The 23532-nt window shown below is 28.9% G+C and overlaps 2 protein-coding genes across 3 annotated transcripts in view; one reads left to right on the top strand and one right to left on the bottom strand.

Moving 5' to 3' along the window:
- LOC106682432 (putative cysteine proteinase CG12163) overlaps window positions 1-5722 on the top strand; it is a 31173-nt gene extending 25451 nt beyond the window's left edge. The window contains exons 16-19 of one of the 2 annotated variants that reach the window (XM_014423280.3): window positions 132-245; window positions 320-413; window positions 2151-2224; window positions 4652-5722. In XM_014423280.3, the coding sequence (XP_014278766.1) occupies window positions 132-245; window positions 320-413; window positions 2151-2224; window positions 4652-4723 (354 nt within the window). In that variant the 3' untranslated portion in view covers window positions 4724-5722. Of the gene's footprint in view, window positions 1-131; window positions 246-319; window positions 414-2025; window positions 2100-2150; window positions 2225-4651 lie in introns of both variants that reach the window. The other variant, XM_014423279.3, reaches the window with a different exon arrangement.
- A 2210-nt stretch (window positions 5723-7932) lies between these two features.
- The window catches only part of LOC106682439 (H(+)/Cl(-) exchange transporter 7), a gene marked incomplete in the record, with an annotated part of 222607 nt that continues 207007 nt past the window's right edge, over window positions 7933-23532 (bottom strand). The window contains 8 exon segments of the mRNA XM_067045291.1: window positions 7933-12370; window positions 14889-14988; window positions 16052-16132; window positions 16213-16296; window positions 19147-19167; window positions 19442-19597; window positions 20179-20391; window positions 21945-22124. Coding sequence (XP_066901392.1) covers window positions 14893-14988; window positions 16052-16132; window positions 16213-16296; window positions 19147-19167; window positions 19442-19597; window positions 20179-20391; window positions 21945-22124 — 831 coding nt within the window.

Raw genomic sequence — 23532 nt, 5'->3', positions numbered from 1 at the left:
TTATTCCCTTTAATTTTACTTCTTAAAAATTAAAATAATTTGTTAAAATTAAAATTAAGCAATTATTAATCTTTTTTTTTATTAATAGCAATGTTTGTATAATTAGCTATAACTTAAATTGTTTATTACAGGTCCGTGTCTCAATAACTAGCTCTGTGAATATTTCAAATGATGAAACAGATATGGCAAAATGGTTAGTCGCCAATGGGCCTATTTCTATTGGAATCAATGCGAATGCAATGCAGGTAAAGTGTTTATAAAATATAGTTCTTTCTAAAACAGAGATTTAAATTATTAATTTTTTTTTTTGCACTTCCAGTTCTATTTAGGTGGTGTATCACATCCTCTCAAATTCTTGTGTAACCCGAAGTCGTTAGATCATGGAGTGTTGATTGTTGGATATGGTATTCATCGTAAGTATTATTTTATTTTACTAAATATTGCACATTTATTTTTTTGTTTTTCTAATTAAGGTTGAATTAAGTATTTACAACTTTTTCACTTTAAATGTCTTGGAAATTTAGGTGGTCTCTTGCAACCAAGATAGACTCAGAAGGTCTTGAATTAGTTAGTAAAAACAAAAAACTGTAGTGAATAGAAAACCCTAGGTAGAAAGTCAATAAGGGTAATGGGTTTTTTTGTTTTCAAGTTGTAGTTTATGTAGATGGTGAAGGAGGATAGTTCCTCCTCCCTTAAGGCTTTTTCTTTTTTTTTTTTTGTTTGATCCCTTTAAAACAGAAAATAAATAGCATTTTGTGAAGAGAACATAATTCAAATTAAATACTTACATTTTCTACTGTGGGTATTTCAAGGTCTGAGTGAATTACTTATCTATGTATTGAGATGCTCATTCTGTAGAAACTCCTACTATAATATCTGGAGATGAGGGGCCTCTGCGAGATGCAATCCCTTAAGGCTTAATTGAATAGGTCATGTCATCGAACACATAAACCCATTTTGACTGGTTGTAGTTTGGGAAGCACTAAAATGGAAAGTAAGTTTATCTACTATCCCAAAATGTTAGTTGATTGCCGTTAAAATAATTACTAATAAAAGAAATATAGTTTTCCATTTTTTCAACCTTAATTCCTTATTTACATTGTTAATATGTGATCTATCCTTGTGTCTATACTTGATGTAATACTCAATCCTGTATGAATAATAATTTATAAAATAATTACAGTTTTTGAATTATGTTTTTTGTGAGCACTTTATATTGATTGAAGATTTACAGACTGTTACACTATATTAATGCTTTAGGGACTCTGGACTAATAAATCAGTTCTTAGTGCAACGATTCCTGTGGCCTATGGACTGATTTATCAGTTCATCCTGTTTAGCACTTAAGGTTTATTTACTGATTTATTAACTCTATTCCTAGCAATATCTACGCATAGCAATATCAAGGCAGACCATAGTTTCTGTCCTAGCTACTAGAGTTCACATAAATGCACTTTGTTATTTTCTTTGTTCTTAAAAATTGAATAGTATTGAATTCTGATGCACTGATGATTCAGATTTGATCATAAATCTGCAAATATTAAAATTCTTTACTGCATATAACGCAAAGACGCATTTTTGTTGGCCCTAAACTTAGTACTAGTATCTAATTAATTTAATCAAGCAAAGAATTAGGTTTTTTTTTGGGGGGGGAAGGGAGAGGGGGACCTATAACTGGTAAATGGTGCATCTTAGCGAAAAAGTTATTATAAATAAAATTGAAGAACGTTAATTTCTCTGCTGAATAAGTTCTTTTTCTTCTTTCATTGGTTTGTTCAATCCATAGATTGTGTACATACATAATAGCTCCTTATTGTTCCAGGTCTACAGACCTGAAACCCCATGTCCCAGATCGTAATATTTGATCTTTTAGAGAAGCAATTAGAGCACCAATCCCGTTTCAAAGCTATTTTATATAATAAAGAAGACAATTTGTATCTTTAACTGATAAAATGAGTGATGCATACATGAAAAATGAGTAAATAGTTTCTATTTTGATATTTGATATTACTTCTGATATTCCAGGAACTTGGTTACTTCATAGGCATCTACCTTACTGGTTAATAAAGAACAGCTGGAGCAGCCATTGGGGTCACAAGGTGAGAGCCAATTCATAGCCTATTTTAACATTTTATTTATAATTTTTCCAGGATATCCTGTATTTAGAAAGTCACTACCTTTTTGGCTAATCAAAAACAGTTGGGGTGAGAGTTGGGGGCTGCAGGTGAGTTTTTATTAATGGATGCATGAGTCGGTTTTAATAACATTTTGTAATGGTTTTAATATGAAATTTGTTATTAATACATTTAGGCTCTATTCCTATAAGCTATCACAAATAATGAGGATAATGTTTGATGCTTCTATCTTGTATGTGTGGAAAAAGAAAAAGAAATAACTAAATTTAGTAGATGATTTCATTTTTTCTTTTGGCATGTGGTTTTCACTATATATTTCAGGATCAGATTTAAACCCTCCCTTGAAATCAATATGTAATCTGGTACCATTCATGCATGTGGTATTATCTAAAAGTTACAGAAAACATGTATTTGCATGATTTTTTTTTATTTGATTCTTTTTTTGCTAAATTAGCATGAAAATATCATTTTTAATATTATTTTTTATAAGAAAAGAATATAAATAATCTGTAGGGTTTCTAAAAATAAGAAATAAGTATGTGAACATTTTTTGTAACTAAATAATTTTCTTTTTGTAGTTTTTATTTTTAAATATCTGATTCTTTTGTTTAAATTAAGTAAAACTAAAAGATCATGGTTTCAGACCTTTCAGATTTACAGAAACAAGACTGGTTGTAGCAAAGGGAAATAATTGATTTATTTATTATACATATAAAAGATAAAGTACAAAGGGAAAATTTGTTGTTGATGACCGGTGGGTTTTACGCCTTAATTTCTGTATAAACAAAGGGAAATTGAAACAGTGTTACCCTTAAGAGCTCAAAGCAATTTTGTTCAAACAACAAACAAACCAAATGACATAATAGAAATATTACCAGCTACATGTATTACTGGAAAAACACTGTCATGAGAAAGACATGGTGAAGGGGTCACTGATTTTTTCAGTGATTCAACTCCTGAAAAAAATAGACATGCGTTCATTTCAGTGGCCAGTTTTTCTTATTATTTTTTTCTGCCTATGTTATGTATAGATTTCAAGATTATTATCTACTAAATGATTTTTTATTTCTGTAGAATAAGAAAAAAATATTGCTGGATGAAATTAAATAAGACATCAATATTTTCTTTTATGTATTTATTTGTACAATCAATGATTCTATGGTAAATACCATAAGAAAAAGATAATACCAATGTATTTTTCTGCTTCACTGTTGATTTATGTTACTCACTGTTTTCATGGCACATTGGTCGGCATAAGTCTTTATTGTTAAGAGATTTTAAACAGATGATGTTATCGCAATTGCTACTTAACCTATGGTTTTAACCTAGCTTGACTCAAACAAAAGCTTATTTCCTTCAACTCTGTTGAACTTCCTGAATGAAATAATAATCATGAAATGAATGAAATACCACAAGAGCCCATATCTCTAGATTAGTTTTAATTCAGTTCTTGTTTTGATTATTAATGTTTTGTACTGATATTATTATACTGTTCATTAAAAATAACTGATTTAGTGAATGAATCTGGTTTTTTTTTTATAAAGCAGCTGATATTAATCTCAAGAGCTTCCAGTTATCTTAACTATCAAGAAGTTGCTAGTAAACTGCGTAGGTTATTCTACAGAGAATCTAGTTATTAAAAATTACTGCAGGCTAATCATATTTATTTATATAATTTTTTATTGTTCAAACACAGTTTATTTATTAAGTTGTCGATAGAGGACCTGTCTTGTGATGATGAAGACATATTGATAAAAAATAATTGTAAATAAAATAATACATATTTATATTATATAAATATTTTTGGTTTATTTTCAATAATGAACTAGGAATTTTTTTTTTATTTAAAAATTTTCCTCCAGAAGAGTATTTAAGTTTTAAAAGAGTAGTACTTGGTTGAATGGAATAAAGCGATTTCATCAAGATAACACTTCTACATGGGCTTTATGCTTGGCATAAAAAATCTCAGAAATGTAGGGTGTTAGCACCTCTCTTCACCTTCCTTACAGCCCTGATATTAAACTGTCAGTCTACGATCTTTTCCAGTCAATGGTACATTTTTGAAAGGCCAGTATTTTGAAAACAAAGAGGATGTTAAATCATGATGTGAGATTTTCAATTTGAGAACCATGAAGTGGTATCACCTCCAACTTCAACTTTTGGCAGGAAGATGGGTTAAAACAATTGAAAATGATGGCCTATATTTCGAGAAATAATTTTAATGCTCGGATGTTATTCTGAAATTCATATCACATTTATTTTTATGCATATAGACTTCTGTAATGATCTAGTACGTTTAGGGGATGGATATCATCAAATAAATAAAAGTTCGAACAGTTAATATAAATTTACAGGACTTATAAATATAAAAATTGTAGAGGAAAACAATTCAGTATATAGCTAGAACCACAGCACAATTGAAAAGATTGAGCAACTATAATGTACCGGTTGAGATGGGTGTTATAGAGAGGCAACAGTATCTCAAACTAAATATAAAAAATGTCCTTTTGTTTCAGGGCTATTATATGCTCTATCGAGGTGATGGAAGTTGTGGGGTCAATCAGTGGCCTTCATCAGCCGTCCTGTAAGGATTTCTCTTCGGCTCATATAGACTTTTCCACTGATACCTTAGTCAGTTCCTAATAGCTTTTTATTCATGAGCTGTTTAAACTGATTTTAATCAGATAACATGGTTAGTAATTATACTATTTATATAGTTTAACAGATGTATATTTATGTTTCATTTACTCGTGACTATTTTATATAATTGTTTATATTAACATATTTGAAATTATTCTACATAATTATCTTTGTTTTTCTCTTTAAAAAAACTTGTTTTAAATCAAGTCTTTCTTCATTAAAGAAGTCCTTGTTTTTATATTATAACCCTAAAATTTATAAAAATATACATGCAATTCAATCTAATGATTCATAAAAAAAAAAAAAAAAAATTATAAATAAAATAAATTTATGTTCAAGAAAAAAAGTCAGTTTTTTTTTTATTAGTTATACTTCTATATTGTTAAAATTCAATTCAGGTTAGTGTTTAATATAAGTTGGTGGTTTTATGGTTTATAATTGTTAGATTATAGTGCTGAAATCTTAAGAGATTGTTGAAAGCACATATTTTTAGTGTTTTATAAAAAATTGTATGCTAGGCATTGGTTTCTAAAAAGAACTATTTTGTGATATACTATAATACTCAAGTATTTTATTTTTAAAAAAATAAAATAGTTATTTTAGTAAGAAAAAGTTCCAGGTATCACATTTAACTTTTAGTGCACTAGCAATTTTTTTTTACATTCTTAGTAAAATTTCTTCATGCTTGCCATATAAGTTTTTTTAATAGTCATTTTATAACTGAAGAATAACTATTTATGAAATTTTTGTTATTATGAACATATTTTTAGAATCAAATTAGTGTTCTTAGCATAGATTATTAATGAACAAAATATATTTTTATATATGACAGCAAATAATGTTAACATTTTAGATTATCATTATTATAATTTAGCAATTACTTTTGTGATTGATTAGGTGATATTTTTTGTTAAAAACTTTAATAAATTATTTTTATATCACAATAATTTTTTTTTTTTAACTTTATTCTAACTTTCTGGCTATATCATAACCCCTTACTCCCAAAAAAAAATGTATGATTTTGTATGAAAAATCTTTTTATGTAGTTTTCCATTGTTTTTCCTGGGCCAAAAGTCATCATTTCTTTTTTAAATGATTTTACATCGATATCACTGTTGATCTGATGAAACTAAGTGTGAGTACTTTGGTGAATTCAGTTTATTATTGTCAAGGCAAATAGTATTGTTTACATACTAATCCAGATTGATTAGCTTAGCATTCTTGATTTAGTTTGTCATTTGGGAAAAAAAAATTACTTTCAGGAAGAAGTTCATGTAAAATTATCTTCCTATCTTACACTACATATGAGCTTTGTGTCTTGTTCTGAACAACTATCCTAGTTGTAAGTTATAAGTTACCTTAAGCATAAACCAAAGATTTTTTTAAGTGTTATTAAGTTCTTTATTTCAGGGCTATTATATATTATATGCCTCATCTAGTTGATTGATTCAATCTTCTATAATATAGTTGTCATCTTGGTTCCTCCACCCACAAAAATGACTTTCTTTATTTTTGTTGTGTTGTAATGTGTAATTCCAGGGGTACTACAAGCGATTGCCACTTTTTTAAAATACTACAAAAAAAATATTATAAATTGATATAGAAAATATTCAGTGCACTCCAGTATTTACTTTTCTACTTACTCAGCGGCTCTAAGGATAATTGTGGTCTTTTTATATATTTTACGCTTCATAAGGGCGCTAAAAATTTTTTTCAGCCCTAAAAGGGTTAAAAGAAATTTGGGAACCACTGCCCTACACTATATCAGGCCAACTGAAGCTTACTTGTAAATGAGATATATTAGAGTAGAGATATTTAGCAATATCATTTTAGATTCATAAACAGTAAGCTTGTTTGCGAGCTTGTTGCATTTGTCTGCGAGAATAAAGTGAAACTTACCATATGAAGAAAGCATTCTGGAACCTCTCAGTACCCCTCCACTTAAAATTCTGAATGATTTGATTACAAATTATCTCAATAATTTGTCATCATTAGCCCAACACGATCAATTTGAACATCCTTCTGTGGTTTTACTTGGATACCTTAAGTGAGAGTGACTGACAGAATCTGATGAATTAGATACTACACCCATTTTGCACTATTGTCCAACTTGCCTCAAAATTTGGCCAAACCAGATGGGCCATTGAAATATAGGTGTGCTGAGGCAAAAACAAGTTTACACATGCATCAGCAAAAGTAGTGAGCAGAATCTGATTCAATCATCTGGGATCAAGTAGGTACTAACCCTGCACAATCCCTGAAAATTTCATCAAAATCAGACTTGCTCAATCAATTGATTATAATTATACAATTGGGTATAATTATACCCGGACATAAATTTGACTGCAGACAGGCATGAAACCAAACCTGTGTTTTTCTGGGAGCAAAAGTTTTCAATTCTGAGGACATTTTTTTTTTTAAATTCCTCTATGAAAATAATACTTCCCTACATTTGGTAGTAAGGAACCAGGTATGAAATTATTTATGCAGGCTGGTGTTCTCTATCCCAGAATTTAATCTCTCTTTTATTTTATTTATTATTTTGTAGTTTATCTTAGTTTGATAATTTATTTTATATGATAGTTAATTTTCAGTTTCCATTTACATTTAATTAGCCTCTGTTTTATTTCCTATTTTTTTTATATTTACCTTACTTTATTGTACTTAATTCTATTTAGTTTGATAATATTTCTTAATCTCTGTTATTTTATTTCCAATATTCAGTTCTACCCTTTCAGCTGTAAGCCTTTGATTTTTTTTTAATTCTTAATTTCTCTGTTACCTTTTTCAATTGCTCTATTATCTATTTATAAGATTCCCATCAGATTGTAACTGGTCTCATCTTGTCCTGATGAAGAAGACATTGCCAAGTATTAATTAATTTTTCACAATTTTTTTACTTAATTTTGATTGTTTCCCTGACAACCATTTTCTAAACCTCTATCAATATATATATTCCATGGATAACAATAATTATTTTAGTTTACCTTTTCTATCTAGGCCGTTGATCATATTTTGTTATAAACTGAGACCATTGTAGTGTACTTTAAAAAACACAGAGTTAATGTGGTATATTTCCAATCATTGACATATTTGTATTTACTAGAAGTAAATATGCTATATAGTAATTAAGAAAACGAGATAATAAAAATTGGAATGATGATATAAAGCTTTATTCTATTTTTAATATATGTCATAGAATTACAGTATACAATTAAGTAGGCCTATTAGAATATCCAGTTTCCAAGAAACAATTTCTTTTTCAGTGCTGTCTTTTTTAAACTTATTTTTTAGTCTTAATATTTAAATTTTAAATGAAGACACTTTTTTTTTTTAGTTTTAAATGTATTCTTTCTTTTTATAAATCACCTTTAACAAGTTACTTATTTTATAATATCTAGAGAAAAACTACTGAAAATAGTTTTTGAGAAAGTATAAAACATTAATACATAAATAAAATAAAATAAGGGGTTTAAGAATTCAATAAACAAATCATTTATGAACACATACTCCATCTAAGTTGTTTCACAATTCATAATATTTACAATTGAAGAGTGAAGTGGACAAAGGTGATAAGGTATATTTATAAAAATTAATTGATATAACTGATAAAGATGATAAATGATGATTTGTTGTTTCCTTTTTCCAGTTGCGATAAATAGATAATTGGTTTGATTATAAAATGGCAAAAATACAAAAAAAAAAAAAAAAAAAAAAAGCAACATAACTGCTCTCAGCAGTGAGGAAAATGAAAGAACCAGTACTGACTCTCCTCAGTTTTTGGCTTTGTTCCTTCTTAGTCCTGAAGCCAGGACCAAAAAAGGATATTCATTTTTGGAGAAGGTTTGAATGTGAGTTATGAAAGTTTAAATATATTGTTCCAAATCCAAGGGCCTTGTCTGTCAATTCAAAGCTGTTGCTTTCCCAAATGGTAGGCAATTAATTAGAAAAAATTAATTATTTTCTAAACAAAAAAAAAATACACATATTTTATAATTTATGATTGAACTGTACAGAGTAGTGATCTAGAACTGGAAAAATGTTACTTTCACTTTTATCCACCTTACCCTTCAATTGTTGGTTAATTAAATAGAAATGTTTTGTTATAGACCACAGGCTTCTTCCATTCACATCCATTTATCATTTGTAATATTTACAAAAATTTTAACATGTGACTTAAGTACTTATAAAGTGATTTTATTCCAGTGGTATATTATCGCTTAACATATGAGAAAGTCAATTATTTAAAATTTTGTCTTAATGCTATTGTAATCAATAATTGAATTTATTTGAGATAAATATTATTGGTTCTGACTTTCCAATTAAGGAAAACCCTAAAACTAGCAGGAAATAGGGGTGCCTATTCTATACAGAATAGCGACCCTGAAATATTCTCATGTACTTATTCCACTAACAAACAAATTTGGAAAAAATATATATATTTATGATTAAGGGAGGATTTGAGTGAAATATAAGTTGTTCAATTTTGTTTATTACTAAATATCTTTTAGATATTGTTAAAAAATATCTTAGAGGGAACTTGTGATAACACTTCTATACTACAAGATGTATTATGTACAAATTAAAACCATTAGTGTAATAAAAGTCAAGATTTATATGATTATTTTTTTTCTGTGATGTAACTGAATTTCTACTTGATATTAAGGAGCTATTAAAAATTTATTTAGATATTAATTAAAATCTTTACATTATTAATTTATATGATATAGAAAAAATGTAAAAAGCATAATAGAAGCTCATATATAATGCTGCAGTTTTGAATCATTGCTAACTATGCACAGCCAGTTAATGCAGCAAATGATCACTTTATAAAACAAATTATTAAATTCAGAACTACATATACTTCAAGTGAAAAGTGTTGCGAAACCTGTGAGTTTGTATCAAAACATACTATCTGCATTTCCACAAAAATAAATGTGTAATTTTTGTACTTTAGGTTCTCTTTATTACAGCTACTATAGATAAAGATTTTAATCGGTAAAATAACAATAAAACAAAATATCAGTACTAAACTTAAAGTCTATAAAGCAGAAACATTTATTTTTTGTCTTATCCACAATACACCTTTAACAGTATCTAGCTATTTCTTTATTTATCACACATCCCCTAAAAAAACTAATTTGTTTAAACATTAAATGTATCTATAAAAATTTTTTCTCTATTGATAGTTGGAAAAAATCTGCCATTCAAACATGTATCACATGAGTACTAATCACTAGAGGGATAAGACCCTTCTCATTCAATGAATTCACTAGTTTCAACTTACAACAAAGTCTTATTAGTAAGGAGAGAGGAAATAATAACATATAACATTTATAAAATTTTGATAGAAAAAAACAAAATGTATCAGTTTGGTAACAGACTATAAAATTAATATAGGCTATATAACAGCACATTTTATAAAAACATACTCTTAACTTCTTTTTATTTTTTAAAAATTTAATTGATTTACATTTGTTTTTTATTTATTTATTTTTTTTTGGCACATCATCACACTACAATCCTTGAAAAACTTATCATTTGTTAAATAATTTAAAAGACTCGAGAATAGCACGAACTAAATATACCCTGGTCAGTCTAATTATTTAATTCTTCCTACTGTCATCTACTATACACGTTAACTTAACCATTACAGTATGTATCTTTTATTGAATTGCTTTCAAATTATTCCATGATAAACATGGCTAAAAAAGGCAGGTACATTAGCAGCTTTTTATATATATTATACACATATAAAATAACATTAAAGATCATATAAATTTATGAAATTAGATTCATATTAACATACTCTAAAATATATATTACACATTGAACAGTAATTACTTTTTTTGTCGATTTTATTTATTATAAAATCGGATTATTTTTTATTCCATTTTCAATTGACTAAAACAGGCCCAGTTGTAGTATTTGGCTCGTGCATATTTACGGTCATAAAACTATTCTCTACCACTCTACAAAAACAGAAGAAAAATATAATAATAATTTATTGGACCTGCCAATATCTCTTTAATGTTGATAAGTGTTTAATATCATACAATTCAACTTAGCTTTCGGGGAAAAATAAAATATTGAATACTGTAACAGATGGTTTTACCATAAGTCAGTCTCTAGCACTAAAATCTATTAACTTACTCCTTCAGTAATTGTTATATTAAAAGTATTTTTAATTTATTTATTTTATTTTTTTTTGACATGGCAAGGTGTCAGTGAGCGTTAAGATTGGATAGATTTCCATAGGAAACATAAATATGGTACAATTTTATTTTATCTACAAGTTACTACGTACTTAAGCCTATGCTCTAGAGACTAGGGTAAAATATTGCCTTCTGTTCATATTGCAATCAATTCATACAGTTTTAATTTTTTTTTTTTTTTTTTTCAAAAGTTTGCAACAGAAAAATAAATATCTCTTCAACAAAAATCATGATAAAAATAAACCTTGTAATATGAACTAGCACTTATACTTAATTCAATAGAACACATCTACTTATCTACAATATTTTTCTCAAATATATCTTTTTAATTATTAATTTTCTTTCATTAGATAAGGCAAAACAGCAACTTAACGCTCCATTATCCCATTACCAGAAAGAGGCTTTGTAATATGGGAGTTGCCAACCGCAGATTGGCTCTCAAAGCATGGTATATAAAACTTTTTGCTAAGGACTCTATTTGAAATAATTGGCCCTTTTGAAGCAGAATATAAGAAATTAATAAATGACAGCTATGAAAATTCATAAAAGAACACCGGAGTTTCATTGATAATTTTTTATTTAGAAAAAATCTAAAAATATAAAAACTATCTTGCTTTCATATATTTAACTATGATAATCCCAAGTATCAATAATTATCTATTTCGAGATTCATCTTTTGTTCAATACCAAAGCCAGTCTTAAAAGTCAAAACAAAAACCTGATTATCTATTGACTTTCTATCTTAAAAAATACTTCAATCTCTACAAACCCATTTATTTATTATATAATAGGTCCTTTAATATCCTTGAATTGAGCAGCCTTTCCTGCAAGTGAAGACTTACTACATATTGAATAATATCTTTTCATGTTTTTCCACCAAAATTTATAATCTTTAGGAAATGGAAAAATGTTTAAATGTAAGAAGTATGGTTGAATTATAACACATTGAAACCCCGATGGTGTTATGAAGCAGCTGAACAGTTGCTACTAGGCCGTAGTCAACTTCATACCCATCCTTCACTAAATTTATTGTCAGTTGTAATATATCTAACATTTTACCACCACTTGTGTCTCCAGGAATGTACACATTCATTTCTAGCATATTAGAGAGAGATTAACATTTGTTCCAATAAAAAAAATTAAATTACAAAACAAGTAGAAAATTTTACATAATTTGTTGTCAATTGCTGTGAATTTTTTTGTAATATTTGTTACCTACTCTTATCTCTCCCTCTATCTTGGCCTTTATATTCATTTTTGATGAGTAACTGTTTTTGAAACAGAATATGTTTACCATGCTGCGGTTGACTCAAATCGTTTCTTCTAGTTGCTGGTCCTCGTGGCCACTGCTTGGGCCCTCTCCAACCACAGCATTCTCCTCTGTTAATATACCTCCATTAGTAAAATTTTATATTCCATGATATATTACTACAGCAGAACTCATGTTAACTAGCCCACTCAGGACTTGTACACTGGCCGGTTAATCTGAGGTGTAAGTATTTCAAATGGAGATTTGAAAATAAATGTTGAATAGCACTGTTTTATATTATATTTACAGATTTCATTATACATTTGAAAATGTAGAAAAGGATAAAGTATGTAGATAAACGTTAACCATGGCAGAAATGTTATTTTTCCCAAAAATGATGTTATTTAATTTTTTTTTTCAACACACAGAATTTTTGAATGCTAAATATCTTTTTTTTTTTTTTCAAAATTAGAACATTTTTTGCCTTTATTCTCTATAAGTTTTTCACACTAGGATGGTTAATGTGTAGCTGGTTAATAGAGGTTCTACTGTATTCATATTTAATAAAAATATAATATAAATGCGCATGGAATAATTAATATATTTAAAGAAATTGAACAAAAATAAATCTTTACATAAAATCAATAATATAAGATCTATGTTTTATTTAAAAGGAAGTTTTGTCCAGAAACTCAGTTCTAAGAAAGAATGAAATTGAAAAATATTGGCTTTAGTACAGTCAGTTTTGTATGAGTTGGTGTTAAAGTATCTTACACCGTTATTAAACTTAAAAACTACAAAAGCCCAAATTTTTAAATCCTGTTTGTCTCAAGTCTATGTGTTTGGATTTAACTTCTTTTATGGAATAAACGCAGATATAACAGAACAGGGACTAACTCAGTTTGTTATGTTCGGAATCTTATCTTAGCTAAGTCTTCCCTTTGACTGCCTGCAGGTAAAAGATTACAGTAAAGTATATCTGGCCCCTCCAGTTTTTTGATGTGAGAGCCCAGAATTCAAAAGAATACGAGATGATAGGAAGAACATTCAACAGATGGATAGATGGGAAAATCAAGGAAAGAATAAAAATGGCTGAAAAATAGTTCCATTCACTCAAGGCTGGATTTATGGTAAAGAATGAAATAACGAAAAGGCTTAAGAAAGTAGTATCTAAGGGGGACAATTATTCTCTTACTGACTTATGCCAGTGAGTCTTGGACTATTGTTTTAAGACACAGAAGCCAAATTTATACTATTGAAATGATGTACCTCAACAGGTTAGAAGAGAAAACAAGAAGGGATACAGGAAGGAATATTATATTAGAAGTGACCTAAGGATAAAACCGGCTAAACATATAATTGTTTAGAGAGTGAATGGAAGAAGATGAAGAAGCACTTAGGATAGCGTAGTCATTCAAACATTCAACAAGGGAGGAATAGACTGAAATATATGCAACCAGCTGATACTAGTTCAAGGATTTTGGATCCTGCTTTAGATTCAAACTCTTTGTTTGAAGAGGCATGATTTAGAAGAAGGAAGAACGTTCTGTTAAAGATGATCATTTCTTTACTAAATTAAAATTTTTATAAAAACTTCTATTTGTATAAAATATAATATAGGTCTTGAAGCAAATATAGATGATTGAAAAACAAAAATATAAAAGATATTTTTAACAGATTGTAGTGAGAAATCTTGTAAAAGAACATAGTTAATTTGAAGATAGACAGTTATGGAGAGTGAAGACATACCTACAGTTATGTGATTATTACATCTAATATAATTTCAAACATAAAGGAGGCTAAAATGGTTTGATGTGAGGTCTTTGCAGTGGTTCAATACACACTTCTTGTGCATTTCATTTTCATACAATCTAAAAAGTTGTATGAAAATGAAATGACATATTTAAGGTAGGTATATATCTTGAATGTTATAGAAACTTTTTCTTTATCATCTTTAAATGCTTAACTTATAAGACTTTATCTAACTAGTTAGATCGGTAGGTATTAAACAACAAGAGCACACTTTAAATGGCCTATAATAGGAAGTGAAAACCATGAAAATAACCAAAGAAAAATTAATATTTCAAAAGAAAAGTTGCAGCATGGTTATGAGAATACTCACCTGAAAATTATTCCTTACAATGAAAGGTGAATAGTGACAGTAAGTAAAAAAAAAAGTCTGCTGAGCTTAGACAGTATTTCTGGTACATATTTATAACTTTAGTTTCATAAAATTTCCTTCTTAAGATTCACAAATAGAAAATTCCAAATATGTGGGACTATCACAAACTGGGAAAAACAGATATGTGGTAATATCAGGTAACAAACTTTCTTATTAATATTTATTTACCAGCTTCATTTTAAATAATTACGAATTCATTTTTGAAAAGAGCAAACTGTGACCTTTTATTTTTATAAAAATGTAAACACATACGTTACCACGCTGCTACCGTCATCCCCAATAATAATACATTAAATAATAATAATAAAATCCCATCAATAGATATTAAACTGATATCAGTTTTACATCAACATATAATGTACCAGTAAACATTTTGGTGATCATCTTATTACTTTTTTTTGCACCAAGGACCAAAAATACGAGCTGCAAGTACTGTTAAGTTAAAACTGGCCAAATAAATTAAATACCTTGTCATACTTGCACCCTGAGTTCCTTGAGCCCCATAGTACCTGCATGCCTCCATGTCCTATATCTTGCTAAATCTTTTCTTGTTACCATACCTACTACCTAAAATATCAGTAATAATGATTAATATAAGTAATAGTATAAATAAAGGAATAAAGTAAATTATTTGATTTAATGAAGTATTTAATTTCTAAAAAATGTAAAAAAAACCTTATTATTTATATTTGTTTAATGCTCAGCAGAAACTGTAATATCACACTTACAAATCAGCAAGATTTTTACAAAAATATTCACCCTTAGAAAATTAAATGATAATTCAATTCCATGGAAACAGACATTTGCTGACACACTAAAAAACATCAAACAAATATTCAGACCTTTTTTTTTTTAGACTATTAACTTTCTGAAAATAATATATTAACACAAAACTTACATAGGACCACATTTGACTAAAATTATGTTATTCTCTTATGATATTACATCATTTAAAATTTCAGAGATTCTAAACTAAGATCAGAATTAATAAATTGTCACAGTGATTCAGAGAGAATTGTATGTCCCATCAATTGAAAAAGTCAATACATACACCTATTTATAATAACAATGTATCCAGTTACAAAAAATATAAAAGAACTAAAACTCTGCTCATCTCAATTGATCTAGTTATATTTTAGAAACTGCTGCTGGCTAAAAGTATTGTGTATAGCACTAGACAGCTTGACCAAAGTATTTTAAATGTAATAATAATTTGTTATTTTTAGTTTCAACGTATCTGATCCTAGCGCAGTATTGACACTCTTGAAAATAAGTTTTATCGATGAGCTCATTAAGGTGAGTCTTTTACTGACTGCTTGCTGAAATGCACTTTAATAATTCTTATTTTGAATTTATTATCATCACAAAATCCTTGTTGGGTTCCAAATTCTATCAGCAACAATCTTAACTTGTCTTGTGATAACTGTATTTAATGCAAGAGTCTTTAGCTGGGCATCCTGGCCTGCATGTTCTAAGAATCATCTCTTTAATGATTGAATAAAGTCTTGGTTAATAAATTTCTTATTTAAGAACATAGATATAAAGTTTTTTTTACTTGCTGCAAATATTGTAATATAAGCTATAATAGAGATCAGTATGATTTATGGAATTCTATATATCTGATAATTACCTCATTAACGTCATTCACAACAATTATGTGACGTAGACCCAAACCCCGAAATAGCCTGAAAATTCTTGGCAGTGATGCATCCTGTGTAACAAATGATAAAATGAGTTTAATTTTCAAATATATTATCTGAAAGTACAAGCCAGTGGTCACAGCTAACTTACCAACTTAACTGTGTAAGGGGATGGGTTCATATAAGGCCTTAAATCCAGAGTTTGGTTATAATCTTCTTCTGTTATTTTGACGTCCTAAGAATAAGAGATGAAATTTTGTAATTGTAAAATTACTAAATACTTCTTTTTCCATCCAAAGGTCATAATTGATGGCAATTATAATATAAGCCATTTCATAAAAAAATTAATGATTATAATATATAAATAACTTACAATAAAAAATATTATTTACATATAGTAAATGTGAACTGAAACTAATAATTGACTTATTTCTGATACATGCAAGATGAAACATGCACATAAAAAATACTTAAACCAGAATTAATTTGAATTGCAAGTGGTGATTTTTTACAGCTTTTATTGGTCAATTAATTTATTTTCAGAAAGGTGATTTGAGAAAAAATTTTAAGTTACTTAAAATTTTGCTAAATAAACCCATCTTAGTTATATCTGGGTAACCATCTGTACTATTAGTGAAGAAGTAATTACCTCAACTTAGCTGAGTCCATGGCTAGGTTTTGAAAATTAACTTCTTTACCATGAATTAATGAATAACTTAAATACAAAAATTGTGAGGAAGTATTGCGATGTGAAATCTACCCACTCAGTTTTTATCACCTGCAATTGTCTGCGAGAGCTTAATATAGATTTTTATATTTATGTTATGCTTGTCTTGCAATTAATTTTGAAGCGAGTAATTCTTCTCATTCTAAGTTCATCAGAAAAAAAGCTTAAAAATGTCATATATGACAGGTTTAAGACTGTAATCACATTGTAGATGGTTTGTCAGCTCTCTTAAATGAAGATATATGATTGAAAGAAGTTTAAGGAAACTTAAGTGTTGGTTATTTTCAACAGACTAATGGGAATATTCAAAATGTTTGGGCAATCGGAAAGTGCGATTTGACTGAAGTATCACCAAATACATGAACTATAGGCTTTGAATTGCTGTTTTATTCTGTTAACTGCTGTAAATTAAATATTTAATGCTGATTATCTGAATTTCACTGAATACCATTAACAAAATCACAGAATGTCAAAAAACATTAAAGAAACAGTTTGTGCTTGAACTTTGGTATAGAATGACCTTGCTACTTGCAAGCTACAAACCTTGTACATGGTTACAGATTGACTTATGAGATTGGCAGGTACCAATGTTTGTTTTAGGCTCTACAACAGGTTTGGACAGGTTTTAGAATTTGACTACCTGAGATCAGAAGGAGGGTATTGACCACTGTAGCGATTCATCATAATATACAGTAATAACTGCACCTCTGAGAACTACCACTGTAGAAATCATATGAAAAGTGATGCGCCAAGTTGTTGTCCTCATGGCTGGTTGAAGTATATAGGTCGTGAAACAAGTATATTTTATTTAAGAGTAAGAGTTTTGATTGTTATTTCGGAATGATTATCAGTATTACAGTATGGTCTTACTATTGCATATAATGATCTGCTGCAGTGATAGACAGTATGATGATAAGTGACACTGCTAGCTTTAAGATATCTTAGTGTCTTTCTAAACTATATACCTTTCTCTAAGTTATCTATGTATTTTTTTTTGAGTAGTCTATTTATAGACTTTGTAAAGTTTTAAATGTGAATTTCAATGGTTTGAATTTTTTCAAATCATTTTTGAATTCAAGTTAATATAAACAATATTTATATAGATATATATAAAGATATATCTTTGTTTAGGTTATCTATATATATTAATTTTATCTGTATATCTTGATTTTATCTATATGTCTTTATAGATTATTAATTTATTGATATAGCTTCATTGGCATGCCAAGTAATTTCTTGATGATTTGTTACTAATTTGTAATAAATATATATATATATATATATATAAAAGTGATCAAACATGTTATTAAACTTACAAAGAGGTAATAGCTACAAATCACTGGTATCTTGGACTACAGAAGCACCTCTCTAGTAATTTAGTGACCAAGTGAACTAAACGTATTGTTTATAAGATTCTTATTCAGCATGTACTATGTTATGCTTGGGGACGTGGAGAAATTACATCTAGAGCTGAGGACCAGCTCCTCATATTCGAACAGGAGGGGCTGGGCCAAATTCAATTAGGTGTGAATGAAAACAATGAATGGAGGTGGACAAACAATCGGGAGCTGTATGATTCATATCATGAGATAGATATATCACATTTCACAAGTTTAGAAGGCACAGATGGGCAGCACATCTCGCCAGAATGGCTGGAGGATTTACTTCATAGGAGATGAGGACCAAACCTCTTCTTAGTCATCACAGAGTTGGGAAGTTAAAGGGAATACTTAAACACATGGAACTAGATGGCAGTGGCACAGAAGAGGTATAGATGGTAGTAGCTGTTGGAGGAAGCCAGGACTTTTCATGGGTTGAAGTTCTACGAATTTTCTCAAATTTGCAGATGAGATAGAAAGCAGAAAGCAATAGAAAATATTTTACAGAAAATTGAATAGAATTATTTACAGTTATTAATAAATTAAAAAAGAAACAAAATCACCCTTGTATATAACATTTATCAATAAATTTACATTGAAATTATGTTATTTAAATAAAAATATTTTGGTTAAAAAAAAGCATTTACTCAATATTTGCCAAACCTTTCAAAGAGAATCAATAGTAATAAATAATACACATTACCATCTAAAATCCTCCTTTAAAAAATACAGCAATAATAGTTTTAAAATAAACCTACAGCACATAAACTAGCCAATTAACATTTCGATTAATTATGCATAGTGCAATATTTTTAATAAATAATACATTTGTTGGATTGTATCATTCCTTCAATCACAGTTAAATCACAATTAAATCACAGTAGATGTAATCTACTTGATCAATTCATGGGCATGAAATTAATGCTTCTTTTCTTTTTTTTTTTTTCATTTAGGAGATATGTATATTTTAAATAATTACCTCAATCCATCCTGAACGCAACTTGAAAGCAATAACATGCAATTAGTAAATTAGCTCCAATTAAGGTATCACACTTGTATCTAAAATAAAAATAGATATAAATATCAATCTACAGATAATTCAGGTTGCAGCTAACTTATTTCATACGTCTACATAGGCAAAACATATTAAAAATAACAACATAAATAAAGAAAAATGGGATTTTAGATAAAAACATGCTTCAACAACCATGCTAATGATATACTGCAATTTTATAATTGAATATATTTTTAGTTTTTTATTAAACATGAGATACCTGCATTTTCTGGTGTTTAGCATAAGCTTCTCTAAACAGTTGAAGTTTCTTTCGCAACTGTTCACTGGTGCTTGGAGCTAATTCATTAAATGATTTGCTGTGGAGAAGTATGAGTAGCTGCGACTTCAGAATCAGTCCTTTTAGCCTTCCTGCAGACTTCAAAACACCTTATGAACATAATATTGCAATAGATCAAATAAAAAAAAACAACATGCTAAACTGATAGAAGACCAAGGGGCAGTCTTTCAAAAGAAAAACTTTTTGGCAATTATTAATGTAAGTACAGATGTAAACAATCATTAAGCCATATTAATTGTTCCCTTAGTACTCCAAGTTTTATTTACAGGTGTATTGAATAAAATCCTGCAATAGGAAAACAATAATTTACAGAATTATTCATATGCATGCTTACAGATATATATATATATATAAGGGAATGGGTCACAATAATTCATTGCTCAACATTACATTTGTCTCTGAATTCTGTTCTCGCTCTATGGTATAAAGAGGTGAGATACAGTAGTTAATAATACATGGTTTCTTATTAACAACCTTAATCACATTATTTAAGGCAATGAGTTAATTCATATTTTTAAAAATCAAGAAAAGCTTTTTTCATGACTGAACTATCACAGAAATTGGATGACATTCCCTCAGAAATATTTCTGCTATCTGAATGCAAGGTTAATCATAATTCAATATATAAAAATACCTAAGGTTACCAAAGTGGTATATACCTGCCCTATTGAAGTTGAAGGATCAACTATTGGGAATCCATTGTGAGGAACATTGTCTAACGTGTCAATGATCCTAGCAACCTTCACTTTTGCTGGGAAAACTACTGGAGGGGCTGACATGACATCTGTAGCTTTGATGTCAGAGGACAGAGGAGGAGGTGCTGAAGGTAGCAATGGGACTCCATTTAGATAGATCTGCATCTCATAAACACCCTAAAAAATAACATTACATATTTAATAACTTTAAAAAAAATTTACAAAATATAAAATTAATGAATCAATCAATAAGAAATACCAAAGAATGTTGCATTTAAAATATATTAAGAAATTAATTATTTCATAAAGAAATAAATATTTACTTATTTTATTTTTCCTACTTTCATAAACTCTCAAAGAAGAGAGTTATATTATTTAGTAAGTACCATTAATCAATATAAATGTTCATAATGACACTAGCTGAAGTAGCATTGCCTCGATGGACGAGGCTGGTTTTTTCAGATAGATAGAAATTTTCTTATTATTTTGGCCAAAGGTCAATTTTTCAAGATTTTAAAAATTTTTTACATAAAAAAATTTTAATTCTTTGTTCGTCTTCTGGTTTGAGTACTGCATGAATTATAACCAATTACTTTTGTGCATGAGGAACTAATTTTTCCTTTTTTATTCATTTTGTCTTAAATGACATCTAAGATCAACTATTCATTTTATTAACTTCATAACTCAGATAAAATCACATCGCTGTGTGCACTAACTTGTCAGGTGTATAACACTATAAATGAATCATGCAAAATAATCATCTATTAAGTCTTGTTTTGAGATTGATTTGAATTTATTTTTTCTAAAGTTTGTTTATAAAATAACTTATTATAATTTGTTATTTGCTTAAGAATACTTGGATAATTCGTTTTATTGAAAATAATTAAATTAGAAATATACAATACAAAGACACCTGCTTGAAATTAATAATTTGTTTTATTTTATTGTTTTTATTTTATTAAAATAAAGTATTAGTAATATTATATACAATGTCAGTAAAAAGTTTAAGATAACCTAAATTTTGGGAAAAAATTTGATACATTCTTGAATAAATAAAACAATATTGAAATAGCTTTTCAAATGAAATTTAATTATAACAAAGTATATAAAATAATATTATTTTAAAGAAGCCAAGTGGAAAAAAAATTAACATTTAACTGACGATGTGAAATTTACAGATACAAAGAGTAACGTAGAGTCTGATGGACCCTAAACTTTTTTTTATTTATTCAATTAAAAAATAGCTGAAGTACTCATCTTTTGTCATGTTAAAATTAACTTTTAATTAGTTTCCACACCAAAATAGTTTTGTAGAATAATAATTAATGACTGAAATTGACAATAAATTGTCAATTCGAACTTATATTAGATTATGCTATGATGGGATTGTGTAGGAAATGTGCCATTATTGGCACAGTTTTTACATAAAAGAACTGGCTGTCCTGAGCTATTGATTAGGATTGAGTAAATGAGAAGTAAGGCAGCTCAGTGCTCAATGAGCAAGGCATTGCACTTTAGGATACAAGTTTAGGTATGGGCAGAAAATTTATTTTCTGTTACATCATACATTTCTGTAACCATTGTTAAGAACTTAAATGATTGTTCAAGAAACAGCATGTCCTGTATAATTCCAATTACTAAATCCAAGATTCTTCAGTAATAGTAGTAGTGAAGGTTTTAGTACTATACATAAATTATTGTTATTAAAAAAGTCTCAATTTAAATTCTACCTCAGTGAAAAGATCTCCAATCCATTTAGTTGTAATGAGGGTAAGCATGAGAGGAAGACCAAATGTGATGTTCCCAGTTGCTTCAATCATCATGACAGTGAGAGAGATCGATATTCGACAGATTCCACCGAGATGTGCCGCAGCTCCTATTACGGCATATTTAGCTGGCTCTGCCCATTCCTGAAATAATAAGTTTCAAACTATATTTTTACTAGCCATATATTATAAAGTAATCAGTGAGATTAATATACTTATTAATTGATTATATATACTTGACTGTATCAAGTGTATCATGAGTTGTAAGTAAATGCTAATCAGGAAATTAATCAGTGAAAGCTTAAGTCGCTGTTTCAATATCTTTTAACTGGAACAGGGGGATGGTCCTGAGTTGTTCTTTACTCCTTTATTATTATTATGAATTTTCTTTTCTTTATTTAATCTCAACTTACTTCTTTATTTTCCTCCTTTTAGTTTTAAATTAAATTTTTCTTTTCTTACATCTCCTTTTCTATTTTTACATGTTGTTACGTCTCCTGTTTATTTGTAACTTAATAGTTTATGTAATTATTTTTTTTTATTTTCTTGTCAAATTTATATTATAACTATGTTTATTTCTGTTTTTAGTTCTTTTGTTTATAATTTTCTTTTCACTTATATTTACATAATTTTAACCCTACCTTAATTTACTTTTTTATTTCTTATTATCCTACTATGTCAAAATATTTTTAGTTGTTTTTGTATCTTTTTAGCCCTGATGAAACTCTACAAAGTGGAACGAAACATCGGCAAATAAATAGATTTTCTTTTCTTCTGACCGCTCCCCAACCATCTTGTTCATAATTTAATACTATAAATAGATTATCAAAAACGAATTTCCATTTTCATTGTTTATTAATGTTACTTAATGAATTGTTCCTTTATGCTCTTCTCTCCAATTTTCAAGTCTTTTTTAAAATTATTACATTAAATATTTATAAATAATAAATTATTTAATTGATATAAGTTAGAAACGAAGGGCGGATTATACAGTACCCGCTATTCTCGACAGCTGTGCGGGTTTAGAGGCAGCTGTTACGGACTAAGTTAAACCTACATTAGCGACGTGACGGCCGTGCGGGTTGGTTCGCTAGTCCCAGTGCGCTCGATTCGAATGTTGTGGGTTCGATTCCCACCTGGGACATTTAACATTCATTTTTCCGCGGTCCCGGTCTCGAACTCTGGTAGCCGCCAGGGGTTGGCAAAAGGACCACTAGGCCCACTTGCCGGACTTTTTCCCCCCATCAAATACCGGTACAAGTAAAACCTACATTGGATCCATAAACAAATCCCCTAATTCCATAGGTCACGTTCTTCCGGATGATATTGGAAGAAAAGCAAGGATGTGAGATATGTATAAAGGGGCCTCTACATGTTGGCCGAGCCATGGCGAACTCAGACATACACGAGCATGTGGATGGGTGGCTTGGCTCGGTTGGCCTAGGCTCGTTGCCGAGCCGTCGAGAGTCGGTTTTTTGGCCACAGATCAAAGGGGTTCGTGAGGGCGCTCGTGTAGCGTCTCCACCATTGTTCTTTGTCTAGTTGCAACTGA

Source organism: Halyomorpha halys, unplaced genomic scaffold (genome assembly GCF_000696795.3).
Source record: "Halyomorpha halys isolate HHAL.00 unplaced genomic scaffold, Hhal_1.1 Scaffold413.1, whole genome shotgun sequence".
In the NCBI taxonomy this organism is placed as follows: domain Eukaryota; kingdom Metazoa; phylum Arthropoda; class Insecta; order Hemiptera; family Pentatomidae; genus Halyomorpha; species Halyomorpha halys.
Note: the sequence above shows the minus strand (reverse complement) of the source record. Positions and strands in the feature narration are given on the sequence as shown.